Below are 10,128 nucleotides of genomic sequence, written 5' to 3'. Positions count from 1 at the left end.
CTGGCTTTTTTCGAGATTGCACATAGGCTCGATGTACAGCGTAGTGGATCGAGGCTATCAAAACGAAGACAGGTTATCAATATCACACGGTCAAGAGCAAAAATGGTACGACGTTCAATAACTTATTTTTTTACAGTTATCGAGCTTTCAAGATTGTTTTATGGCCGCCCGATATAAGATGGATGCTACATTTAAGTGGTACGCCGTTCGTAATTACTGATGGTCCAGGAAAATAGAGCGTGAATGCAGTTATACACAATGATGTGGTGCAGTTTATTATATTAACTTGGTACATAACTATACTAGTCATTACTACACTAGTATTTGTAAATCGTCACAATGGCAGAACGTTTTTAAGCAATAGGAAATTTTCAATATTTGAACCAACGACGTAGGCCTTTAAGAATGATTCACAACTCCTGACAGGCTGCATGTACATTGTGTACATGTGAGGTAAAACGCGAAAAAACCCACAATGTGTGTCCAAAAACTGACCCTCTCCTAAACCTATGCCCGTCATTGGTGCCTAAATCAAAGGTTTACATGTACATTCGCAGAATCCTGATTTGGTTGATCATTGAGCACTCACAACGCAGTGTCGTCTTATTATTGCATTTGGTCATTTCCTGCGCCCTTTTTATCGCTAATATATAATCATAACTCAAATCGTTGCGGAGGAGTCTAAGATCAGAATTTCCAGCGTGATTGAAAGGCTTCAAGCCTCAATATGACGAAATCGGGGCAGTGGAACTCAACTGTCACTTACCAAAGATGGGTCTATTCCATGGTTCTTCAAGTAGACGAATCCAGAATCATTAAACGCTTCCTTAATCTGCTTCACCACTTCAAGAACTTTGCCATCAGAATTCAGGGGTGGGGTCCCAAGACGGCAGCAAGAGAATTCTACGACGGGGATATTGGTATCGGCCATGTTTGAATGAAGGAGCAGCAGACGATAACATGCTTCCCGAAATTGGTGGCTTGCATTGGAACTAACTTTTTCCCCCTTGTCCGTCATCAAAGGCATTCAAGTGTGTTGGTCAACCATGACTATCTCCTTTGTCCCTCCACCATAAGGCCCATAAGTTTCCCCTTATGACATCACTATTTCGGACACTCAGCGCCCCATTTCTGGAAAGTGTATATTATGTGACTCCACACGTGATCGCTGACGAAACAATGGCCTGATTGGTTGGCTAGCCTTGTGATGTCAAACTATTTTTACACCGTGGGGTTTTCTGTATTTCATCATGGCTTAAGATTTTAAATTCTCATTTATATTATTGATTTGACACAATGAGGGTTCTCCTTCAGGATTCATTTAGAGCCTTAGAACTTAGAAGATCGATAAAGGACACCACAGTGTGAAACCGGTTTACTAAATCTCGTTCCCATCGGGAGAAAATACCTCTGGCAGAGCATTGACCTAATACATGAAATCTCGTATTCTAGATTTGTCATTTCCAATCTTTAATTTTCCCAAATGCTTTTCCTTCAAAGTCAATGACAAACATTGATGTCCCTAAAGTTCCGCTGTCCACCAATTTTGTGGGGAAAGTAATTTCTCATAAAATCTATATTTAGATCCAAGTAGGTATAGTGTTGAGCGCCACTGTCGCTGATGAGACAAACCAGGCTGCTTAGTGAGAGAAGTTTTTTGTCGGGAATAATGGTCATGAACATACGGAAGCGTATTAGTGCCAAGTGAAAAGAAAAAGTTTCTGGCATAAAGGAAAAAATACTATCTCGTACGTACGTGATAAAAAAAATTCTTCATTAATACCAAAACTTTTTTTTTACTTGGCACTAATACGCTTCCGTAGAATTCTATTACAATCCCGACGATTTTCTCCAGGGCACTCCAGGGCACTCCAGGGCACTCCGCCTGTTCGGCTTGTGTAAAGTGTACGATGGCTGCTGACAACATCCCTGTGGTAGATTTTGGAGCATGTGGACCTCACTGGCTTTCCTCTACAAGCAAAGGTACATACGGTGATGAGGTTCTTGCAGTGGCTGAGGCGGTCGGAGCAGCATTCAAAGAATATGGATTCGTTTATCTGGAGAACCATGGTATAGACCAGGCATTGGTGAGTTTGTAGTCGTGTATGTATTGTCTGTCATGTATGACATGTGAGTACTCGAAGCAAAAATGGTGAAAACCTGAATCTTCTCTTAAAATACATGTAACTAGTCTTGCTACTCTAAAATCTCCCAGGGTCTATTTTCCAAATACTTTTTAGCCAAGTCACACGAAGCGTCACGTGCCTATTATCTAAATATACACACACCATAAACATAACCTAAATTGAAATACAGTGGAACCCCGGTTGGCGACCACCCCGGTAACGCGACCACCCCGCTAACGCGACCACCCCGCTAACGCGACCACGATTCTCCGGTCCCGAATGGTTTCCTCTCTAATTACCATGAAGAGACCCCCGCTAAGACGACCACCCCGGTACCCCGACCGCGACCACTGGCTTGGCCGGTCCCAAACTGAAAATCAACCCCGCTAACCCGACCACCAGGCCTAATTGCCGTAATCGGTCGCGACCGCGGCATAGTAATTAGCACCTCGCTGCCAAGCTTTGTTGAGACGGGGACAATGGCCATGGGAATACATATGAAAACAAAAAATACAATGTGATTTTGCAGGTATGATCAATTGTATAAGTGTAAATGAATAAATAAACTTTCCTTTTCTGACGTTTTCATGGTTTGTTTTCATTACTGAGCCAGTTCAGTACCAGACATGCGCACTCAGCAGCAGCAAAATCATGTGATTTGCGTGATTTGCATATGAACTTATAATAAACGGCGGGTAGTTTGAAGACCACACTTATGACAATAACAAGCTTGCGAGACGTTTGAATGTTTTATGATATGGAGAACTTGGTTGATTTACTAGAGTATCATTTTATATTTCTTTAAATATTTTGACTGAAAATAGATTTGATTAAAACTGTAGCATACTCAACTCATCATTCACGTGGATTCATACGACAAGTTTACTTCAATCGTCACAAACAGTCGGGTACATGGAGTCGGCAATTTTGCAGTCGGCAATTTTGGCGGGAAAAATAATCATGTATTTCGTCTGGGGATTCCCAACCCCGCTAACACGACCACCCCGGTAACACGACCACTCCGACCACGGTCCCATGAGTGGTCGTGTTACCGGGGTTCCACTGTAGCTCTATTGATAACCTTTTGCATGCTGACCAAAACAGTTAAAGAGGTTGAATAGCGCCTCCAGAAGCAAGCAACAGCGCCACCCGTAGCAGAAATAAGAACTGCTTAGTGACGTCATGGTTTCCATATACGGCATCTCATTTGCATATTTTTACAACCTTATTTACTACGAGTTATAAATATGCCAGTAGCACGTGGATCATGCCGGGCGGCGCTGTCAGGTGTTTCCACTATGGGTTACATAATCGGCTACAAAGAGGCCAGTGTTCTAGTAAATGAAGTTAGCAATGATAGCGAAAGAATGTTAGTGTATGTTACGCAGTCAATAGCGATAGTAGTGAGTTGGAGAGAGGAGAAAATGGAAAATGGAGAGAATATTAGTATGGATTTCGAGTCCCAAGGAGAAACTTTGCAAAGTTTTCATCAAACTGATAATCATATTCCTTCCTTCTCTGTCTCCAACAATTAAAAGTTGCTGCAGTCTACCTGATGCGTTTATCCGCGAGCGAATCGACGAGACGAAGCATTTTTCAAGCATCCGAATGGTACCTTACAGATCCGCAAGGGGCGCGTTACCGAAAATGTTGCAAAAATCAATAACGTGATCGTAAATATTGTCATATTTTTCAAAATGAGAGTATGTAAATGATACCCAGACGGTAAACCAATGAAAGGCCACTATCTATTGAACCTTACAAGTGATTTGGGGGCCTTGAAACTCCTTATATTTATCAATGAAACCTTATTCCCGCCTAAGGTTTTGACCGGGCCGTCCAAAACTCCCCATTTTTTGGCGGGCCATTCCCTTTAACAATACACACAAGGCACACAAGGCTATTTTTATATCAGTTGAGGTAGGCCATGGGACGAGCGTGAAAAATGTGAAGTTCCGTTTGACAAATTAGCGGGCAAATTGAAAACAGTCGTTTTTGGGTAATATGGGGGTGCTGATTTCAAAAATCAATTTTTCTCCTGCGTAAAGTTGCACATTAAGTCAGAAATGAGACCCTTAATAGGGCCTAATGGTCCCAAAGTAGGGGTAAAAAAGTTGATGTCATCGAAACATGTCAACATGGGTATCAAAATGAAGGTCTATGGGGGTACTTTAACATTGCATAGTTTTTGGCCCCCTTAACGAACCGTGAGACCCCCCAGGGAGGGTCAAAAAGGGCAAAAGTGGAAACTTTGACCGCCTCCCATGAGCTTCATGGGCACCGCATGTGGATAAAAACTGTTTTATTCGACAGTACTCACAGAGACCTTTTCATAGATACCCATGACGACACCCTTGGGCAAAAGGTTTTCGAGATCTTAAATTTGGAGCCTAAAAAGGGGTCAAAATTACTATCTCGGCAACCCTTACCCCGAGAGTGTTGTCATGGGTATCATTTTGAAGGTCTATACGATTACTGTCAAATAAAACAGTTTTTATCCATTTATAGTCCCGATGAAGATCGTGGGACAGCGTCAAAGTTACCACTTTTGCCCTTTTTGACCCTCCCTGGGGGGTCCCACGGTTCGTTAAGGGGGCCAAAAACTATGCAATGTTAAAGTTACCCCATAGACCTTCATTTTGATACCCATGTTGACATGTTTCGATGACATCAACTTTTTGACCCCTACTTTGGGACCATTGGTTCCTATTAAGGGTCTCATTTCTGACTTAATGTGCAACTTTACGCGGGCGAAAAATTGATTTTTGAAATCAGCACCCCCATATTACCCAAAAACAACTGTTTTCAATTTGCCCGCTAAATTGTCAAACGGAATCCTTTTTCTAGACACATTTTTGCCACTCGTCCCATGGCCTAAGGCCATTGCCCCATTGCCATCCAAGGACTTCTATATCCGTGCAGTCACATCCAATGGGTGGGTTCAATACCTGGCACTGGCACACTGGCACAGGCACTGGCACGCTGGCGCTGGCCCAAGGATGCATCCCAAAATGGTCTACAGTTCAATCTCAGGATTGGGCGAAAAACTGAAAAGCTGGGACCCGGCCACCAGTCATCGATTACTGAAACCGACCTTGCGAGTTGGCTCTTCTTATCTGTCTTGCCTTCAGATTGATAAAATTACATCCAAGTCAAATGACTTCTTCCAACTGCCTGTGGCCAGAAAGGAGCTGTACAAACGGCGGAAAGAGGAGGGAAACAATGGCTGGGTCTCAATGAAAATGGAACAGTGAGTTCATTTTGACGCTTATATCACCTTAGTTGCTATAAAATACATGCAAGATGGATATAATTTCAAGGAAGTGACTATTTGGCAAGCCCGGCTCACCAAACAGCGCCTTTTTTCTGCCCTAGATGGAGAGCCGAACTCATGCATATTCAACCATCCAGGAGCTCATTATCATTCGTGGCAACACGGTCAGCAACACTGGAGTTACAGTGAAACGCCTTAAATGCACACTAATGCATTTAACATGCTTATCAGTTAAATCATGTTTATGACTTTTTTTGTAAATCCATACAGTCATGTAGGCCTACATGTACATGCTTCTTCATGGATTATTGACCAAAACCCGAGTTTAGTAACAGAAATTGAATCGAGAGCGGGAAGTCGGCCATTGTTAAATATGCGCATATAAATTCGAATATGACGTTACTGCTCTCTGATTGGCCAACATGTTGTAACCTCTCCGGCTCGCCAAAGAGGGTAGTATTTTTGCCCGGCTTGCCGAACAGGGTGGCTTTTTAGTGCTGTTTGGCAAGCGGCTCTCCAAACAGGACAAAAAAAGATGCCTGTTCGATCGGCTTGCCAAATAGACGCGACCATAATTCAATATTATTTAGAGTGGCGATGAAGATGTTAGACTTAAAACATTAACAGAATTTCTACAAGAGAATGTGCCCTTCTAAAAGTGAGAGGGGCGCAACCTCTTAAACAGAAGATTATATGCATTGTATACTTGTAATGTGCATGCAATTAAATTTATTTATTATCTTATTTGTGCCCATAAGGCATAATAACCGAATTTGATTTTTTAACGGGACTAATTTGGCTTCCCTGGTATTCTAACTAGCCCGAGGGCACGTTTTCTCATACTCCCTGTCCTTGAAAATTACTGTGCGCATTTGTTTGCAAATTCACAATTATCGAACTGACTGTTTGCCTTCAGTTTGACAATGTCTTTCCAGTATAGATCCGAGCAAACCGGGTGACTTGAAAGAGGCATACAACTACACTTTGGACAGTAAATTGGTAAGTGTTGGACATGTACATGTATGTATATATACTGTATTATAACCAGTACCTCGTTTACTGACCCCAAACTACGCCGGTACATTTTGGTAAGCTAACCTCCCAATACACTCCGGACCCATGGACCGGCCTCGCCCCCTACCCAACGAAGAAAGTAATTTTTGGATGACAAACGAAATGCCTCGGGAATTTATCCTCCTCATCCCAAAGCCTGGTAGCGCGTACGGTTTTTATACCGTGCACTTTCATGATTTGTGAGATAATATCAAGTATTTAATATGTGTTAAAAAAAAAGATGAAATAGCGAGATGCCAACTTTCGGTGGTGGGACTGAGTACCGTCCGCCACGTGATGCAATGGCTTATTCAATACACAGTGTGTTACCACACCCGAGAGAATGTTTGGATGATAGCTACTATATGCCGGTCGTATTGTCTTGAGAGAAAAGGCCGGTTGCTGCAGTAATGCTTTGAAAAATCTTTTTTTTTATTACCTTTTGAATCTGGACTATAGCGGGCTTTACCAGTTGCCGTTGACGAATCCCAACGCATTAAATATAGTTAGAATTCTTCAAAATTACATTCAAACGAAATGACATCCATTTCAGAAATTTCCCGCTGATGTTCCCTTCCTGGAGGAGGCCAATGCCGAGTTCTTTACAGCGTGTAAAGAACTAGCACTCAGGGTGCTGAAGGTTTTAGGCATTGCTTTGAAACCCGAGGTTAGTGTAGTTCATGTACTTGTTCGGTCGAAACTAAAATCCCTACAACGGTAAATCGTTCTTTCGTTACCCGTCACCTAATGATGGGCAGGTTTCGCAATCCGTATACGAGCGACGAAGTACGAAAAACGAGTCATCCGGTCCTATGCTCTTTCATTTTATACGCGACACTCGTATATTATCTTTTGTACCGGTTCTTAGTTTTAGGAGACCCGAGAAATTTTCAAAATCATGTCGTTGATTAAAAAAATACCGTAGTTTGTAATACGTACTTCGTCCCTCGTACTTGTAGCTCTTCTTGAGGCTTGTGAAACCTGCCCTGTGCTAAAAGGCATGCGCCGTTCGTTAAAATTTTAACTTTGAACATTTCCAATTGCGTAAATAATCGCCGTTTTGTAGGCTGTTATGCGAACACTGTTGATACCAAGTTTCAGCTAAGTTCCATGCATGATTACTGAACCACATCGTTGTGTATAATTTGTATTTCTATTTTCCTGCCCGGCTCACGGACGGCGTACCTCTAAAGGTATTTTTTTTCTTCTCGGGAAGTTTCATCACTAAAATCATATTTTGTTGTGGTTTAGGATGGAGATTATTTTGCCAATGCCCACAGCTTTGTGGGTGACACCTCGAAGAACCAAACAACATTGCGGTGTCTATATTATCCGCCATTGGAGGGAGGTAGGGTGACGTAAAATTAGCAAAGTTTTATCAACACTATAGCTCTGCAAATGTGATCTACAAATCTTTTTACTCGATACGCTATATATATATACATTGAAGGTAGCCACAGAATTACTTGTTGAAAATTCAGACTCCCATGATTATTTTTTGTAGTATCACGTAGTTCACTTCAGAATTGAATAAGAAAGAAGTTTTAATTAGGTCTGAAGAGATCCTGGACATTTTAATTTCAGACCCCGAGAGTTAGATCTGCACATCAATTAACCTATTTAGCATATCACCACTTTATGACACAGGCACAAATGATGTAAGATCCTTCCTTCTGTTTTCTTAGAACCCGAGCCTGGCCAGCTACGACTGGGAGAACACTCCGACTACGGGAGCATCACGCTACTCTTCCAGGACAATGTCGGTGGATTGGAGGTATACATTTATCAATGATTGCTGAATGTGCTGGGCAGTGTATATTGTACTACATGCACGTCTGGTAATGAAGAAAAAATGCATTGCATTGTGGTCTGCATCGTGGTAAAACAGGGAGAAATTTTTAAGGTAGATGTATGTCTGGTTGGAATTTTGTGTGTGATACAATGTACAACTACATGTATGAGCATGTACAGCCTACTGGTATATCAGTTGTAAATGTATCGAAGGCGAATAGAAGTTGACGAATCCTCTCGCAATATATACATATCCGAGTAATTTGATAGGCCACGTATTTCTACTTCTCATTTCTGACTCCTTTGATGTTGTTACTGCAGATTCAGAGGAAGAAGTCTGGCAGGTATATTCCTGCAACGCCTATGTCCGGTGCAGTCCTAATCAACTCGGGAGACCTGATGGAGAGGTGGACGATGGATCAGATACCAGCCCCGGTGAGTCTGCTCATGTCCTTGTGGATTTCAGTGACTATTACTCAATTTGCAATTTGCTCTCTATATTCGAGGTATGAAACTAGGCCTTCATCAATGTCAAGCATGAGTGTTTCAACATAACGCCGGTGGAAGTTTTTAAGTGTTCCGTTTCAGATTGCGTCCCCTCATTGTTTGGGATTGTTGAAAGAAAGATGGACGCGTTTTTCCCTGTTTCCTTCTTTTGCAAAGTCATGGCACGGGTAAAAATCCGTAAGATTTAGCCAGATGTCGCTCATTTAGTCATATTAGTAAAATGCTGTACATATTGGACATTCGGCCACGTGTCGGCACATCTACATCATCTAGCTATCTCCGTGAAACTGATCTGGCTACGCCATGGTATCTCCTGGCATATACATGTAGTCGAATCGCTTTCAAGGATATGTCGCCCGACTTGACGACAATTCGCTTTTCGGGGATCCTTGCACCAAAGTATACTTGTATTTTCAGAAACACCGGGTGCTTATCCCAGAGGAGGAGATGAAGACACGACAAATCCGGCGATCCGTTGTATTCTTTTGTCAGCCGGATGATGACGTCATGATCACGTGCCTCGATGGATCGAATAAATACGAACCTATAACATCATTGAACTACCTCCTTCAAAAACTGAATATGTCTTATGAATATTAAATAAATATGATTGCCAATGTAAAACACTTTGTTAAACTTTTTTTAAACTGACTGAATTATCGCACCATTTCGATTATAATGCCGACGAGAACCTGAGTGAGCCCTCCATGCAGTGATCATCATTAGTTATTTTGACCGATGCATAACGCTCTGTCTGGAACCGTGGACCAGCAACGTGACATCAACGTGCGGACAGCCGGTGTGGTAAATTGCGGACATCTTAAAACGTTGTCTCTATGCAGACTGAGGGGAGAGAAGGAAGGAATCTGAAGGTCCCTTTGAATCAATTGGTCATCAAACAACATATTGAGCACTATCTATTTTAGTTATTGTGGCGAAAAGAGGGTCAAAAGAAAAATATGACAAAACCATGTTCACCCATCTGTCTGCTATTACTCCGTTATGACAATGACAAGAAGGTCAACGCCTCGTTTCCAGTTTGCGGCGTTCACGATGATAATTTAAATGGCGGAGATACATGTACAAGGAGTGCTTCCAAGTGATTGCGCACGACCAGCAGCGTCAGTTTTGTGTCAGCTTCAAGTGGCTGTTGTAGCGAATAGTTTCCTTATGTACGAGGGAAGCATGTGAGCCGCATACATGACCGTATAGCATACAGCGGGAGGGTTGAGGCCAGGGTGCAGTTTCCTGCAGATATCTTCGAAAAAAGTGTTTTTTATGCAGATTAGGGCCCTTTTGGGGCGAAATGTATTGTTCTTCCACAGAAAGTCGATGGCCCAACGGCCTTGTCATATCGAGTCCTATCTCAGTTGAAAT

At 42.3% G+C, this 10,128-nt stretch overlaps 1 protein-coding gene across 1 annotated transcript; it reads left to right on the top strand.

Moving 5' to 3' along the window:
• Window positions 1-16: 16 nt before the first annotated feature.
• Window positions 17-9,375, top strand: LOC135487815 (uncharacterized). The gene is made up of 9 exons (XM_064771912.1): window positions 17-105; window positions 1,856-2,087; window positions 5,258-5,376; window positions 6,336-6,399; window positions 7,007-7,120; window positions 7,705-7,801; window positions 8,139-8,227; window positions 8,566-8,679; window positions 9,169-9,375. The coding sequence occupies exons 1-9, from the start codon at window positions 32-34 to the stop codon at window positions 9,349-9,351; spliced, it is 1,086 nt and encodes a 361-aa protein (XP_064627982.1). The 5' UTR covers window positions 17-31; the 3' UTR covers window positions 9,352-9,375.
• The last annotated feature ends 753 nt before the right edge of the window (window positions 9,376-10,128 follow it).

The sequence above is a fragment of the Lineus longissimus genome, chromosome 5 (genome assembly GCF_910592395.1).
Source record: "Lineus longissimus chromosome 5, tnLinLong1.2, whole genome shotgun sequence".
Lineage (NCBI taxonomy): Eukaryota > Metazoa > Nemertea > Pilidiophora > Heteronemertea > Lineidae > Lineus > Lineus longissimus.
This window is presented reverse-complemented; position numbering and strand designations above follow the sequence as displayed.

Bases quoted from the DNA above. Each gene is read 5' to 3' on its own strand.
- LOC135487815 (XM_064771912.1), top strand. From the start codon at position 32: ATGTACAGCGTAGTGGATCGAGGCTATCAAAACGAAGACAGGTTATCA. The intron at 7,121-7,704 runs GTTAGTGTAGTT...GTTGTGGTTTAG, and splicing joins GCATTGCTTTGAAACCCGAG to GATGGAGATTATTTTGCCAA. The intron at 7,802-8,138 runs GTAGGGTGACGT...CTGTTTTCTTAG, and splicing joins TTATCCGCCATTGGAGGGAG to AACCCGAGCCTGGCCAGCTA.